The sequence below is a fragment of the Cheilinus undulatus genome, linkage group 3 (assembly GCF_018320785.1).
Source record: "Cheilinus undulatus linkage group 3, ASM1832078v1, whole genome shotgun sequence".
Classification (NCBI taxonomy): domain Eukaryota; kingdom Metazoa; phylum Chordata; class Actinopteri; order Labriformes; family Labridae; genus Cheilinus; species Cheilinus undulatus.
In genome coordinates, this window is record NC_054867.1 from 22246670 (window position 1) to 22264123 (window position 17454).

Sequence of the window (17454 nt, forward strand, 5' to 3'; positions counted from 1 at the left end):
GCTTCTACAGGCCATTACACAGGGAGAGAACTCTGTGTTGTGGCTTTTCAGTTCCTAAAACATGTAACAAAACAAAACTAGTCATGGCAGAACATCCAGGAACATGAAAGGTTTATTAAAATGCTGTACAGAAAGGATTCAATGTTTCTCGTACCTTTTCATCCTGAGTGTAAAAGCATGTATAGTCTTCAGATGAAACCACAAACACTTGGTGACTTACAACAAAGAAGTTCACGCTCAAGCTTCATGGCATGCACCACTCTCGAGTTGAAAAACTCATTTGTCAAGTGTACTTTTTCATAAATCAGTCTGTTTTTGTTTGGACTTTTCCATTCAAGACAAGTGCATTGGAACAAAATAACCCTTCTCTCCATTTGATGCCCTCTGAATCATACTCCCTGTTTACAATGAGAAGAAATAAGCAGAAAAACTCTTGAAACAGTCAAAGTAAGCTGCCTTTACACATAAACAAAAACCAGATGCTACATGGATTTTCTTCTATTAAACAGGAGAACTCTCCTTTATTTTTTGTGGTGGAATTATCTTATATCAAAATAATATCATCCTGATCAAATTCTCGCCAAAGACAATGTTTTGAAGTCTTAAGGTAGGTTTGATGGAGCCACAGAGCTTTTCTTAAAATTGAGGAAGTTTCTTTTCCGTTTCCTTGTCGGTGCACCCACATGGCCACTGAACTCAGGTGGATCCCGAAACACAAACAACCTCTCTCCAGCAGCAGGGACGTTCAGTGGCATCTTGTCTCCCTCTGCTGTGAGGTATACTGCATCATTCGTCCTGTCCACTACTCTCTGTTTTGCAGGGTCACCATGCTGCTCCCAGTCTTTAGGCATATGTAGGTTATAAATAGCTCGCTGTACTTCATGAAGACTGTCCTCCTGTCCTTTCTCTTTAACCAGCAAAGGTGCTGCGTCTCTAGGAACCGAGCGCAGGGACCTCATGAGCAGCTTTTCCAACAAACTTTGCCTCCTTTCCTGGAGCCTGTGAGAAATGGAGCACAAAGGAGCTGTTGTTAGTGGGTTTGGAGGGTTGCAGTGATTACCTCATACATTAGGTCAGTGCAGCCAAGACATGTAATCAATGACAGGCATATTACACATTATTAAAGGATCTATGAAGATGGTGACGGCTGAAATACAAATGAGTCTAAATAAAACATAAAAATGTGTAACGCTCACCTCTCTGTGTCCACAGCGCAGGTTGGCGTATTTATCATATTTTTATGCACCACGTCTTCTCTCAGTTTGATAGGAAGGCGCCCGTTTGACCCCACAACACCCCTGGTGAAAAGCCATCAGTACATCATGAAGCTGCTTATTGTGATGCAATCTCTGCAATGACTAGCTTTGATTGAAATGGTTAAGGCCATCTGAAACGCTTCAAAACTTAAAGATACAGTGTATAATATTTAGTAGCATTTAGTGAAACAAACTTGCCAACATGGAACATAATATTAACAAGCATGTTTAATCACCTAGATAGAGAAAAATATTTGCTTTTATTCACTTAGAATGCACCTTTAATTCATACATAAGGAGGGTCCCCCATCTACAGACTCTGCCGTCGGGCACCACCACGCTTGTACATTACCACTGAAGGGTCTGGGGGACAGTTTTTCCACCAGAAGTGAGTATTACAATCTACAGTCCAACTGTTAATAACTAGTATTCACAATTTCCCACACTGTACCTTTAAATTAGAGGGGTTCCCAACCTTTTTCACCTGGGAAACTCTTCTATCCAAGAAAAGCAACATACCACTACTATCACGACCCACACACAAAAGTGGTACATTGCTGGCAAACATCAATTATAGTTGTTTCAATAAAAAAATACAAAGGAAGTACATGTACACGTTTTTCTTACAAACATACCTTTGTATCACTGTTTGATTAAGTATTCTATCAACACCATAGTATTGTAAAGACATGAAATAATGAATCCCTTTAAAAGTAAAGCACAGTTCCCAATGATTTACCTGTGAAATTAAAAAATACCATCCTTAAAAGAACATGAAGTTGAGCTTGTACAGCATATCAACAACTAAAAGGTAGATCAGAGGATGATGCTTTATTGTATGAGGAGGCACTGGAGAACATCTTTATTATTGGGGTTCCAGGGTGCAGAAACCTCTATGGACAGTGGAAGTGAAGCTAGCTCACCTGGTCCAAACTGATATGAAGGTTCTAAGGAAGACTGAAAATGTCTCACCCTACTTAAAGGTAGTGCCTAAAAAAAGTTTTCACCCCCTTGGATGTTTAACCCTTTATTGATTTTATAAATCAATAATGATCAATATTAAAACATACAAAAAAAACTCTAAGTAATGCCAATTAAATTGAAATGAGTAAGGTAAAAGAAATAATTGTATTAATATTCACTCCCTTTAAAGTGACTGACCTAGTTCAAAAGAGGTCCAGCCAACTGATGCTAGTAGTTTCACAATTAGTGAAATGGAGATCACCCAAGTGCAGTGAATGTATCTCAAGTAGTTGTAGTATAAAAACACCTGTGTCTGGAAGTTCCACTCACTGGTTGACCAGTATTCCTGGCTACCATTACACCACAAGGACAAAAGAACACTCCAAGCAACTCAGAGAAAAGATTATTGAAAACACCATCCCAGTGTGAAGCACAGTGGTGGCAGCATCTGTGGACGCTTCTTGGCGGCTTGCCAAGGAAGGCATGTAAAGGTAAAGGATAAAATGAATGCGGCAAAATATAAAATGGTTGACAATCTTGTTCAGTCTGCAAGAAAACTACAGCTTGAGAGAAGTTTTGTTCCCAGCAAGACATTGACCTGAAGCAAACAGCAAAAGCTGCACAGAAATGGTTTTGAGACAAGGTGAAAGTTCATGAGTGGCTGAGTCAAAGCCCAGACCTTGACTCAATAGAGAATTTGTGGCTAGACTTGAAAAGGGCTGTTCATGCTAATCCCCTATGCAACCTGTCAGAGCTTGAGCACTTCAGAAAAGAAGAATGGAGTATATTGCAGTGTCCAGACGCTAGATAGAGAAATCATCAAACTAATTCATCAAAATTAAATAATCCACATACATTTACACACTAATGCTGCAGCATTGGGAGCAAACTGAGGTCGAGTGTCTTGCCATTGTACAGTTGCCTCCTGTGTTGTTAGGATACAGATCTTGTGCAATACGGGTAATCTGTAGTATATTTCAAAGATTTTTAGAGGTATGCCGTTCTGTTTCTTTGTGAGTTTTTATTAATTCAAACTCTCAGTTGTGTGCTCAATTTCTGATTCCCTTTTTCCTGATGGTCTGTTTTGTGTTTCATTACAGATGACTGTCTAACTCCTTTTTCATTACAAATTTTTCTGCATAGTTGAAAAAATACCGTGTTCATTGATACTCCTGACTCTAATCAAAAGGGTTCACTTGTGAAAGTGTTGGCCTTATTCTGCAAACAAATGGAGAAACAAAAGAGCTGGTGAAGAAAAGGAAAACACATGTCTTGCACATTGTTCCAAACAGCAACATTTTCAACATTTCTCTTGTCCTTTGGCCAGACAGCTCTGATCCAAAGAGACATTATTCATCAGTAAAGTAATCTAAACTCAGCAGGAGCCCCACATGTTCCAGTGTTTCGGGAAAGACGGAAATTAGGAGATGAGTAAAATAATTTATCTCTCTATCTTGGCTCAGGGAAAAGAACCGTCATGGAACTGTTTCCAAACAATATTCTATGCTGTTCAGATTTACAACAATGCTTTGAGATATATCTGTAGAAGCCAGCTGCTGTGTTTAAAGGCTGGTTTTATTTAATCAGTGACTTCACTCTGTTAAACCACAGAACCACAGAGACTCTGGCTGTGGACTCGGGGCAAAACAGTTTTCACTGTACTTAATTTGTAAAGAAGGAATGGAAAGAAAATAACATGAACTAGTGCATGACCAAAAGCTTTGGTTGGCTCATGAAATAAGTTGAAAAGCAAACACAAAACTTCATTTGCAAGTTGGAAGAGGCTGACAGACTTTGTATAATGAGGGTAATCTGATTTACAAATAAAGTCCTTAATAAAGGACAGGCAACCTGTTCATTTGAGTAGATGAGCATTTTTTGATACCTATTGTCATATTGTTACAGTCCAAATAGTAACACAATACACAGATAAAAACTGAGTTTCAGGACCAATAGTCGAGAGTTAACATAGCTTTCTTTGCAAGGTTTTTAAGGTGCCCTTGGGTGTAAATTAACCTTATCACCTGGTGACACTTTTACTTAAAAAAATCAGTTTTTTTTCCTGTGATTTATTTCTAAGATTTAATTTCTGTATACTCAAGATTTATCTCATACAAAGTGAAACACTGCAAGACTTTTTTGTTTATATCTTCATGATTACAGATAACATCTCATGAAAATCTATAATCCACTATCTCAAAATATTAGAATATATGAAAAAGTCCAATTTGTAAAGGTTCCTGAGCCTTCATTCTCACACTCTAGTTTATCACACACAACCACAGTCATGGGGAAGACTGCTGACTTGAAATAGATAATCACTGACACCCTCCACAAGGAAGTTAAGCCACAGAAGGTCATTGCTGAAAGGGCATGCTGTTCTTAGAAGCTGTATCAAAGCATATTCTTAGAAAGCTGACAGGAGGGGAAAAATGTGGTAAGAAGAAGGGCAAAAGCAACAGAGGTGAGCTCAGCCTTCAGAGGGTTGTCAAACAAAGGAGATTCAAGAACTTAGGGGAGCTTCGCAAAGAGCTGACACCACACGCAGACGGGTCCAGGAAATGGACTACGATTGTCATGTTCCTAGCGTTAAACCAATCCTGAACCACAGACGATGTCATAAGCTCACCTGGGCAAAGGGGGAAATGAACTAGAGCGTTGCATGTGGTCCAAGGTCCTGTTTTCAGATTAAATTAAACTCTGAAGTCCAGCTTTAAGTTTTTAAGTCAGTGACTATTTGGGGTACCATGTCATCTGCTGCTGTTGGTCCACTGTGCTTTTAAGTCCAGAGTCAACTGTGTCAGCCATCCACCAGGAGCTTTTAGAGCACTTCATGATTCCTTCTGCTGAGAAGCTTTATGGAGATACTGATTTCCTTTTCCAGCAGGACTCGGCACCTGGCCACAGAGAAGCCAAAACTACCGGAAAGTGGATTGCTGGCTATGGTATTACTGTATTCAATGTGCCAGCCAACTTTCCTGACCCGAAAATGGTAGAGAATCTCTGGGGAAATGTCAAGAGGAAGATGAGAGACACCAGACTCAACAATATAGATGAGCTGAAGACTGCTAACAGAGCAACCTGGGCTTCATAACACCCCAGCGGTGCCACAGACTGTTTGGCTTTATGCCACATCTGTACAAAAGGAGCTCCAACCAATTACTGAGTACATAAAACAGCATATTTTTTCAGGAGGTCAGTTTCGCTGTTTTATAAATCCTTTTTGGACTTACGTTTTTGTGATTTTTTATTATATTTATTTTGAGATGGTGGATTTTAATTTTTGTGAGCTGTAAGCAGTAATCAACATAAAAAAATCTGGAAATATTTCACTTTGCAATGATGACTCTTGAATATGTGGAAGTTTCACTTCTTTAATTAAATCACAGGAAAAAAAAATGAACTTTTTTAGTGGTATTCTAATTTTTTGAGATGCACTTGTAGGATCTACACATAAAGTGTGTTTCTCTACAAATATTCTATTTTCTCTTTCTGAAGAGAAAAAGAGATTAAGCAATGTTTTTTTATTACAAAAAACAGGAATTGATTTATCTACTAGCTTCACAGCCCTCCTAACTGTTATGAACAAATGTTATCTGCCATGACTCAAGCATATGCACCTCCACCAAGAGACCTCCAACAGCAAGTAAGATGTGTAAAATTGAACTAAACTTGGTTCTTACCCTGTGTGTTCCTGCTCTGCAGATGATGAAACAGGATGCTGTTTGGGGTAGAGTGCATCAGTGATGGAGAGGAGTTCACTCTCAGGCAGGGTGGGGAGGAGGAGGCGCAGGGCCTCTAGGAGAGCCTCAGCAGGGATCTGACTCTGCTTCACCAGCCGAGATGCAAAATCCAGATCCTAAGATGAAGAGCATGAAAAAGAGAAACCTTAAAGACAGTTTTTCTCTTCTTCTGCTGACGTTTTAATAAAGAACTGGGACTATAGCAGACCTGGTCACAGTGTGCATAAAGTCTCCTGAGCTCCATTTGTTCTCTCAAATATTCCGTGGCTTGATTTTTGGCAGTCGTTTCTTGTAACCTAAAACACCAGAAGTTTCAACACCTAAACTTAATTGCGTGTTTGAATCCAAAAAATTCCTCATTACTCCTGAGATAACAGTGACGTGCCCGCTCACCTCTCAGCCAACACAGAGTTAACCTCTTCATACTTATAGAGTGCCTCCTGGAGGATGGATGACATCCTGCAGTCCTGCTGCAGCTGATAAAGTCTCTCCTCCTTGCTCTCCTCCTCTTGCTCGTCAGAGTCATCACTCTGTGTTGGACTTGATCCTGCATTGGACTTGCACAATCTTTGGCCATCTAATTCTGCCTTCTCCTTCAGATGTTGTTGTTCTGCCTCCTCTAGGCCCTGTGGAAGAGTCAAATACACTCAAAAAATCTACAAAGTTCAGTGCTAGAGTAACAGTTTCAAAGGAAACCAAAGGCCCTTCAGTAGCCCTTAGACTGTAAAAAGCTATGACTTGGAGTCAAGCGTTGCTTACCATGCAGTGGCTCTGTATAATGTGGGCCATCTCCTGTTTCTCCGGGCTCTTTCTCTCTCTGATCTGCTGGATGAGCAGGCTGTGCAGAGTGAGCATGGCTCTAGACGTCTCTAACACTTTGGTCCTCCTCTCAGCCTTCTGGTAGTGAATTGTTTCCAACTGCACTGCTAGACTGTCTCCCTGAGAACGCAGCTCTTCCACTCTCTCACTTTGCATCTCCTCCATTACCTTCCATGATGAGCACAGAGGGATTTTACTTGTTTTGTGTGCATTTTACTTTATGGGTATGGCTTTTCCTACTCACTGTGGGTTTGAAATATAACATTAACTGCCTCTTTTTTCCTTGAAAAGCTCAGTACACTAAAACAATCCTTGCAGTGAGGTCTATTATATAGAAAACGACAGTTTTACCTTATCCATGACACCTTCCTCCATCTCTTTCTCTTTCTCGAACAGTTTGATCTGCTCCTCAAGTCTTTTCTGGAAAAGCTGCAGGTCAGTTGTGTCTGTTTTCTGTCTGGTCTCGCTGGTTTTCCCCTTGGATTGCATATTTGTCTGCAAAAACCACGATAACCATAAGGCTGACTCCAAATTGACTCTATTCATAAATGAAACCACTCCAAGGAATCTTTTACAGTTCTTAATCACAATGTGCATTCATCCAGAGGTAATGAGGCTGTTTGTAGTGTGGTTTGACCTTGTGTTAACTGTTCTCCATTTTTTTTTGTATAAAAACATTCAAATACACCATTTACCCAATCTGCCACTGTTGCTTGATACATATTGACTCGTGACTTGTCCTTTGAATTAACATAAGGCTTCATGGGAGGAGTTTTCATCTGGTCATAGAACAGATGGAAATGAATAAAATGTGTCTACATGGCCTTTATAAAACATGAAAAAAATATATTGTTTCTGTTTATTTTTGTTTTAATGCCTTTAACTTCTGTGGAATGCTGTAGCATGCTGCTAAAACAGCTTCTGTTGACATTTTCTGTATAAGAGAATCACAATATGTGATATGTTTGATTGTTAAAGAGAACATTTTTTTTTGGACAGCACAGAGACTGCTAAAAATGCTTCAAGAACCATTACATACATAATCAAAGGGAGACAGATGTGGGAAGAGAGACTTCATTTCTGAAAGAGGGAGAGTACATCAAACATTTTAACCCTTTAATATAACCCTAAAGCTTTAATTCACCAACAAAAAAGTGTGGAGGGTGAAAAAGCTATCTTCTTGTCTCTCTTTTACAACACCTGATACATTAAAGCCAAATGACTTGCCTTTTTCTTGTTGTTGGCAGCAAGCTTGGATGTTCTCGTTTTGACTTTTAGTGTTTATTTTTTTACTCAGTACTTCATACTTTTTTAAATGTAATCAGGTACAATACTTCCCCTCAAATACACGTATATAAAAGTAAAAATAGTGATTTTAAAAATTACTCCAAAAAGTACAGGTACTCACTTAAAGTACTTTCAGTAAATGTAATTAGTTATTTTTACCCCTTGTCTACAGCTGCTGCCTTTGTCAGTCAAGGTGATATTTGGTAACCTTGAAAAGAAGATGGACTGGCAAGATACACTGCCTGGCCAAAAAAAAATGCGCCACCTGGATTTAACTAAGCAAATAGGTACGAGCCTACTATTGGATAATTACTGCATGGGCGATTATCTTTCAGCTGGCAACAAGTTATTTAACCCCAGCTGATGCAATGAGTAACTTCTCATTTCTTAAACAACCATGTCAAAAGACATATCCTATGATCGTGGAAAAGATGTTAGTCTGTTTAAGAAGGGTCAAATCATTGGCATGCACCAAGCAGAAAAAACATCTAAGGAGATTGCAGAAACAACTAAAATTGAGTTAAGAACTGTCCAACGCATTATTAAAAACTGGAAGGATAGTGGGGAACCATCGTCTTCCAGGAAGAAATGTGGTCGGAAAACAATCCTGAATGATCGTGATCGGCGATCCCTTAAACGTTTGGCCAAATCAAATCAAAGAAAAACAACAGTAGAACTCAGGGGTATGTTTAATAGTGAAAGTAAGAGCATTTCCACATGCACAATGTGAAGGGAACTCAAGGGATTGGGACTGAACAGCTGTGTAGCCTTAAGAAAACCATTAATCAGTAAGACTAACCGGAAAAAAAGGCTTCAGTTTGCTAGGGAGCATAAAGATTGGACTCTGGAGGAATGGAAGAAGGTCATTTGGTCTGATGAGTCCAGATTTACCCTGTTCCAGCGTGATGGGCGCATCAGGGTAATAAGAGAGGCAGGTGAAGTGATGCACCCATCATGCCTAGTGCCTACTATACAAGCCTGTGGGGGCAGTGCTATGATCTGGGGTTGCTGCAGTTGGTCAGGTCTAGGTTCAGCAACATTATGTGCCCAAAGAATGAGGTCAGCTGACTACCTGAATATACTGAATGACCAGGATATTCCATCAATGGATTTTTTCTTCCCTAATGGCACAGGCGTATTCCAAGATGACAATGCCAGGATTCATCGTGCTCAAATTGTGAAAGAGTGGTTCAGGGAGCATGAGACATCATTTTCACACATGGACTGGCCACCACAGAGTCCAGACCTCAACCCCATTGAGAATCTTTGGAATGTGCTGGAGAAGGCTTTGCGCAGTGGTCAGACTCTCCCATCATCAAGACAAGATCTTGGTGAAAATTCAATGCAACACTGGATGGAAATAAATCTTGTGACATTGCAGAAGCTTATTGAAACAATGCCACAGCGAATGCGTGCTGTAATCAAAGCTAAAGGCGGTCCAACAAAATATTAGAGTGTGTGACCTTATTTTGGTGGCGGCTTTTTTTTGGACAGGCAGTGTATAATGGCTATCTTCCAGCAAATCCATCTGGAAGCTGGTAATAATGGTAGCCATCAGTGGGGAAGATGTTTTTGCACTTCTCCCGGCATGCCTCCACATAAGTTTGATCCAACAACAAGCTCCACTGTTGGTAAACTACGACATGCCTACTATCTCACTTTGTCTTTTCGCTCTGATTGGCCCGTAATGAATGTGACAGACACAACATTCATCCAATCACCTTTCAAGAATTTTTTGAAAAGTCCTGCCCTTCCCAAACACTTTGTGTGGGAGGTTTCCTAGATGGGTGTCAAATATATCTTGTGCGATAGATACAGTAAACAATCTATCTAGCTTGTCTTGTTAGAGATTTGAAGATATTTCATTGAAAAAAGGAAATATTAAGCAAACTTAGCTATATAGACAAGGAGACATTACTAATATAACCAAAGAAAGCAGAAATCAACTCCTAGAACCTAGTAACAATAAATGTTGGCGTGTGCTCAGAAGCGGTGGTTGTGAGTTCTTCCAGTGTTAAAATCACTGGCTGTTGGCACAGGCCCTAACTCAGAGAAAAAGTGTGTGATTTTGCATACACCACCTTTTGCTCGCTCTCCTTCCTCCTAGCTGCCAGAGCAGTGTGCAGTTTGGTTCTGGAGACAGCGTGGGGCAGCACCAGACTGCGGTCCATCACAGAAAAAGACTTCTGAAACTCAAGTTTCATCCTGAGCTGGTCATCCTCAGAAAAAGTTAACTGAGACAAACATAAGCAACTGGAACAAAAAGAGAGAAGACTGATAAACACAATGTGGTCCACTGCTGACCTACATGGCTATGCTGGGAGTACTATTGATAGGTCAAAATGTGGAATAGCATACTTGGTGTGGTAACAGTGGTTTGAGGGAAATGTACTTCAGGAGGACCAGTCTGAATCAAATCATAAACTCCATCTAGTGTCATAACTTTTGACACCAGTTCTGAAAATGAGTCTCCAATGACTCACAAAGTGCTCATTCTATAACAACATTATTTTCCTTTATGATCCATCTACATATCCCTGAAAAGAAAGGATTGGTGTTTTTATATCACTGACCTGAAGAAATCTCTGCAATTTGCCCTGATCTCTCTCTGCTCCTTCAGCTCTCTCTCCATAGCTTCTCTCAGAGCCTCCCTGGTACTCTGAAGAGTGTGCAAAGCTGCCTTTCCTTCCTGATGCAACTTTTCCTGGCCCTGTAGGAGACTGTTCGCCCCTTGTCCTGCTCCTAGCTCTGGTTCTACCTGCGTCAGGGAATGCTGCGCCCCTGGGGGCAACAATGATAGCAGAGCCTGGTTAGCAGAGGGCTGGATGGCTTTGAGATCTGTTATGGCACCCTGAATCACACGCATGGTCACCTATTGAACAGGATGAAAACAGAGAGCGGATTAAACTCAGTGAAGCTCAATGGTATATTTCTCTGTTTTATGTATCTCTTACTGTGATTAGGTCTTAAATGTGCCTGATGGGAGGAGATATACCTTGCGGATGTCAGCAGCAGCCTCCTCATCCAGGTTGTTGATGAGCTCTGCCAGCTCCAGACACTGAGCTGTCAGTAAGTTCTGCCAACAGTGCAGGTGCTGAGCGATATCTATCCTTCCCCCCAGACCTTTAGAAAGGCCTGATAGATCCTTTTGTCGCTGTTTGTGGCCCTGTAGCTGGAGCAGGCAGGAAACAGGAATAATGATGTTTTATTCAGGTTTCTTGGCAGCAATCTTTGGTGGAAGTCTAATGCAGGTGCTAAGAATAAAGGTCTAAGAAAATCCTTCATTTGTGTCATCTCCCTACCATATCAGAGATAAGCTCCCGTCTCTTCTTAATAAGTCCACAGCGCATTGCCCTCCTCTCCTGGCTCAGAGCCTCATCCATTCTCTGCTTCACCATCACCAGCTCCTTCTGGGACTTCTCCTGTAGCTGTTCTATCTGCTCTGCAGGCACAGTTCTCCCCCTGGTGGAGAGATGAAAGCATGTCATGATAAAGCCCCAGTCCACACTCCAAAAGACGTTGCCTTTAAGGTTGACTTGGTAACAAAACTGCAGTTGATGTAAACTCACAGTTTCTGTTTGAAACTAGTAAAAAGACTCTATTTTGGCCACTTCTGTTTAGTTATTCTGAAGCTTAATTGGTTACATTAACACAACTAGAGATGGATGATTATAGCATGATGTCAGTGTTGGTATTTACAATAGGCCCCAACCTCCTGATGTGAGTGAACCAGCTGTCCAAACTGCTGGAGGTGCTGGAGAAGGTGTCAGAAATCAGACCATTGAGGCTGTGAAGGCTGTGCACCAAGAACTTCCTCTGAGCATGGCGCTCAGAGAGCATATAGCGCTGGTTAGCAAGGACAACATCCAGCACTTCCTCAAGCTGATCCTAGACAAAAACGGAAAGGACATGTATTTGACATTTTTGCTTTGTGTACTTATTTCTAAATAGTAAAAAAGATTAAAAAATGCTTTGGGGTAAATTTTGCAACCTGGAACAATACCAGGATATGGTAAAGATTCATCAAGAAAATCTCAAAGACACAGCACTTTGAAAGTTAACTTTTTACTTACTTGGCAGGTGAAGTAATCATGCTGAAGACTCTTTGTTGTACTTTTCTCCAGCTCACCAATCCTGGTGGCCTCCTCCAGCTCCTCAGAGAAAATCTTGTGCAACTCCACGCGGCGCCACTCTATGATCTGTCTCTGGACCTTGGCTGAGGCCTCCTCATGCCGGACCAACAGGATGTGCTGAAGCTGACTCTGGCTCAGCTTGTGCAGCTTCTCCAAGAGGACACTGCAGTGGAGGAGCTCCTAGTGACAGAGTTTAGTGGGATATGTCATAAAGGCTTAATCCCAAACCACTGCTTTTACAAAATTTCACCATAAACCTATTCTAATAACCTGCTGGTCTGCATGTTGACAAAGCAGCTCAGCCTGGGCCTTTTTAGCAGCTTCTCTGCAGTGTTCTGCCTCCATCTCTTCCCGAGTCTCCAGATTGCACCGGCTGGCGAGGGCAGCCATTCGAGCCCCTCGCTCCTCTTTGAGCCGACCCTCCATGCCAAGCAGCTGTCCGTGAAGTACACTGAGCAGCCTCTGCTGGGCCTGGCCACTGGATCGCAGGCCGCTCAGCAGAGACGACATCACGTCCTTGTAGATCTGAATCCGAATATTCTCCAGGTTATTGGTGGCATGCAGCAGTGTAGACATTTCAAGGCTTGGAGGGATAAAGTGAGAGTGGGTTTGTACATTTCTGTTACAGTTAGGTAAACCAAATTTCCTCTTGACAGGCCTACTCACTTTTCCAAAGCCTGGTACATGTTCTGGGGATCTTCCAGCACCATGATGTCCACCATCTTGTCCTCAAACATTGCCTCTTCCTTTATTGTCTCACTCATGTTGCAGTCTGCATACTCATGGTCTGAATCCCCTCTGTTTCTCTGAAGCAAGACATTATGAAATCTAACTAATCTAAAATAAAATAAATTTAACTTTTTCACAATTATACAATAATCAATAGTCATACAACAGATTCTGGTTAGGGTCTAATTACAATTTGTACAAATTGTATTTTCATTTATGGAAATTGTTAATATTATTATTATTATTATTACTATTATAAAACTTTATTCTAGGGATTTATACCTTTATTAGTGAGACAGGACAGTGGATGACACAAACATATCCATTAGGCCATCAGCACTGTTATCTCTCAACAATTTTTTTGTGATTTCAATTATTGGAGAGATTCTATCTAATGCACTCTGTACTGTGTCCACTGGGATACCCGAGTTCTTGCTTTTATCATGTAGTGGCACATGATATTGCAACAATCTAAACTACAGCACTTCTGTATCATTCACGTGTACAAATACCCAACACTTGTATTTAACAAATCAGTGCATTTTAGTGATGATTGTCATTCAAATAAACAGACAGAGAATTATAGTCTGTGATACCCTTTGGTGCAGAAGGCTCAGCCTGCTTCTGGGACCAATCAGGCTCATGGCCAGAAATCCCAGAGACAACAGCGCCAGCGTGACAAATAAGCCCGCAACAAATCCAGCAAAATGGACCCCATGGTTTGGAAAAATCTAAAATTGTAGGCAGATTGAACTTATCGTCAAATTATTTTTGAGAACAAACATTTGAAATCTGTTAAAGAGAACATGCAGGGCAATGAACTTTAGGTGTGTTTTTAGTTAAGGAACAGCCCAACTTACTCTGTCAGTGGAATTCACCCTCAAGGTTAGATTAGCTTTTAACGGACCAAACATACTCACATCGTTCTGTTGAGAAAAGAGAACACAATGTTACTTTTAGACTGGCATGGTGAAAATTAATACATTTTGTGGTTATACAAAGTTACCAGTTTGTGATACTGCCATTTTAAGCTAAATAGCTGAAATAAGCAGTAGGAGAGATACCTGTGAGGCATTAGAAAAGGTGAGAAAAGCTGGAAGGTCCAGGACTTCACTCTTATGACTCCTTATTTTAGCAGTATAATTGACACTTATATTGGAGCCAGCTAAAAAAGAAACAAAGGATTATTTTTATTAAAATTTTCTGTGATGGGTGAAGCATGCAGAAACAGAAAATATTTAAATGTTTACTCCTGGACTCACCAGACAGTGAATCTATAGCAAATGTCTGATAGCCTCTTTCCACCACTCTGCCTTCAGTCTCTTGGAGCACTATTCCAGAGACAGAGTCCCGGATAGCCACTTGAGACAGGTTGGTGCCACCAGCTGGACCCGTGTTATAAATCAGAAGGAAGAATGTCAGCAGAGGAGGATCAGTGTCCAACTTAACCTGGGGATCAAACAGTATGTGTAAGTAATACAAGAATAAATCACTGAATCTTCTTAAATGTTTACATTCACTGATTTAAAGATATAGATTTAAATTCACACAAATCAAATTTCAAGGGATATTACATTTTTGCCGATATTCTGCTTTTTTACGAATTTCTTTAAGCTGATACCAGTATGGATACCTGTACATAAATAAAATTCAGACCTAAAGCTGAACAAAGACAAAGATTGTGAACAATAGGTCTGTTGGTGCAGCCTAAAACTCCACAGAATTATTCATACATACAGCACAAATTTACAGCCAAAATTGGCCGATAATTCAAGCTGATATACTGGTTGTAAATATTGGTTAAAAAAAATTCACATTTACTGATAATTGATTTTTTAGGTCAACATCAGGCAAAATCAATATCATACTGAAAACACCATGCATCATCTAACATTACTTTCATGTACCTGTGCACACTTATGAAACCTGACCCCAAATGCAGATGGAGGTGTTACACTCTGAACCTGCAGAAAAAAATACCAACTGCAATTAAAATCTCTCAACATGATAATAAGTATATAATATCAACTAACCAGATGTTTGATCTGTTGAAGGCTAAAGTCATACACAAGCACTACACATGTGCGTTTTTAAACTAAGACAAACAACCTCATTAAGTTTGTGCAACTTGAAACCCACCTGAGGCAGAGCATGACCTGGGTGGATTCTGGTGAGTGTGCTTCTTCCTCTCCTGAGGTGCAACATGTTTGACATGGAGGTCAATGTGGAGTAAAAGTAGTGTCCCCGTGGACCAGCAGGAGCTGAAGAAGATATTGGGTCCTCTGAAGAAAACAACTTGGGAAAGTTGAATTCCATTTTACCTGCCACAATACATTTAAAACATCAAAAACTGATACAATGGTTTAAATCTACTATGGATAAATACATTTTATATTGATGTATAATGCAAAGCCGATATATCTGGGGCAATGACAATTAAGGCTTTGTTCAATTGTGGTTGCGACACCTGACATTTGTAACTAATTTCAGATTAAACAGGCAAATACTCAGACAAATGTTGTAACTTTTATTCTTATTAGAAAGAGGAGAACATATCTTTAGAATAAAATAAAGAAATTTATAGCCAAATATATTGAGCTGTTTTGCCTTGGATGTACTACCTGACCTGGAAAGTTTACCTGCTCACCCAAGCAAAATTGTAATTAAACGGTTTAAAAAATATAAATGTAATACCTCATCTATCTTACCAGAAGTAAAGTAAATATTCTTCGAGTTTTAAATATTATCATTCATTTTATTTATCAACACGTCTCGTAGTTTCAGCACCTGAAACACTGGTTGTACCAACTGATGTTTGCAACAAAATTCAAATAAACAGGCAACTACTTCGACATGTTGTTACTTTTGCTCTTGCTAGAAAGAGGTCTCATATATTTTCAAAATAAAATCAAGGGTTTAACGTTTAAAAGCATTTTTAGCAGCTTTACGTCAGTTGTACCACCTGACATGGAAAGTATACCTGCCCACCTGTGACTGAAAATTATGATTTTATCTTTTCTTGAAAAGGATTTATGAACCACTTCCCTTTACCATCACTGTCAGCTAGAGTTAAATGTATGATAAAATATGCTATAATCTTTTTTTTTACTTCATTTTAAAGTAGAATACCTATGATTATGGTTGAAACATCCTGACTTGAAAATTACAGGACAAAAGTTTTGGATGATCTTACTAGTTTTACAATGATACATTTTAATAACTTTTTTTTTTATTTTAAAGATTTAAACCATAAAATCATGGCAATGTTTTCTAATTTAAGTTTCTCACAATTAAAATGCTATTTTTAATAGTGTTAGTAATCTGTTTACTCAGGAGATCACGCCACCTGACATTTTTGGGGTTTGAGATGCCAAAATATGAAATTAATCATATTATTCAAATAAAATGAAAATGTATTCAAATGTATTCATGATTTTGAACATTTTTTTTATACAAAACATTTAAAAAGATATACAATCACATCTTATTCAGCTTTACTGGTGCTGTTAGTAAAACTGATTTTAACACAACTCCCTCCCTACATATATGATACTTATAAAAAGAAAAGAACAAACCGTCCATCCACTCCAATGCCATTTCTTTTAGTTTCTCATCTGGGTCATCCTGTCTCCGATGGTTCTTGGAACAGCTCTGACAATGGAAGACTGGCATTTAATATTGCATTATCATTCATTATTTTTTTGTTTACAAATTTGAAAATAGCATCGTCAAACTGAATCCCATAGACATGCAATTAAACAAATGTTCTCTTATAAACCAAGGCAGTATCTGTAATATCTGCGGATGACAAGTACACCAAAATATATACATACATTGAGCAACATTTTACATTTTAATATTGCAGCTGAGGGTTTAAGGATACAATTCATAATGGGCAGATGTGGTGTGCTACAAGAACATGCAGTATTTCCCCCAATGCCACTCACCTCCTGTTTGTCCATCAGAGAAGGAGGTGGTAGTGTTGTGTACCATGATGTATCCTGAGATGTACAGTCATAACACGGCTGATGTCCAGCACTGTACTCCAACACATCGTCGGTGTCACGTCGGGTTACATTGTGACACAAACGGTAATGTAACGGAGGCAGGAGCAAACATGACACTTGGATATCCAAGAAAAACAACCAAATCGTGACCGTCTTCGCGTTGAAGTGTACCAGAAGCATTCGTAGGTTGTTGTGCCACCCTCACCAAGGAGAGCCGTTAGCTAACGGGCTGCACTGTTTCTCAGTGTTGAAGCTGTTAAAATCCACGATGAAAACAGTCTTTTCCTGAGAGACGATCATTGTTAGGGGGATACGTGATGGACGACGGCATCTTTCTCGTTCTCTTTCATTTAAGGAGGAACTACCTAAGTAAAATTAAATGACTAATCTGCGCAAAATCCATAATTGCCGTTGCTGCACGACTTTGGGAAACATTTCCAAAACTTAGGAAGAACAGTCAACTGCTTAAGGAACGTTAAGAGCAGGGTACGTAGGCACTTTCCCGGTTATTGATTTC

General features: G+C 39.8%; 1 protein-coding gene across 3 annotated transcripts; it reads right to left on the reverse strand.

Annotated features, from left to right (window-relative positions):
• Positions 1-104: 104 nt before the first annotated feature.
• LOC121507257 (limbin-like) lies at positions 105-17370 on the reverse strand. Of its 3 annotated transcripts, none has more exons than XM_041783504.1 (23): positions 16878-17370; positions 16506-16581; positions 15070-15212; positions 14838-14894; positions 14193-14379; positions 13995-14095; positions 13791-13856; positions 13527-13661; positions 12868-13007; positions 12472-12784; positions 12142-12381; positions 11781-11956; positions 11371-11530; positions 11064-11240; positions 10642-10940; positions 10150-10321; positions 7133-7276; positions 6722-6949; positions 6356-6588; positions 6171-6258; positions 5903-6078; positions 1197-1298; positions 105-999 (listed from the first exon to the last, which is right to left on the reverse strand). In XM_041783504.1, the coding sequence occupies exons 1-23, from the start codon at positions 17115-17117 to the stop codon at positions 603-605; spliced, it is 4050 nt and encodes a 1349-aa protein (XP_041639438.1). In that variant the 5' UTR covers positions 17118-17370; the 3' UTR covers positions 105-602. The 3 variants fall into 3 exon arrangements, with proteins under 3 accessions (XP_041639438.1, XP_041639437.1, XP_041639439.1); XM_041783503.1 differs by having other exon boundaries at positions 15070-15251; XM_041783505.1 differs by lacking the exon at positions 13527-13661 and having other exon boundaries at positions 15070-15251.
• Between the last annotated feature and the right edge of the window lie 84 nt (positions 17371-17454).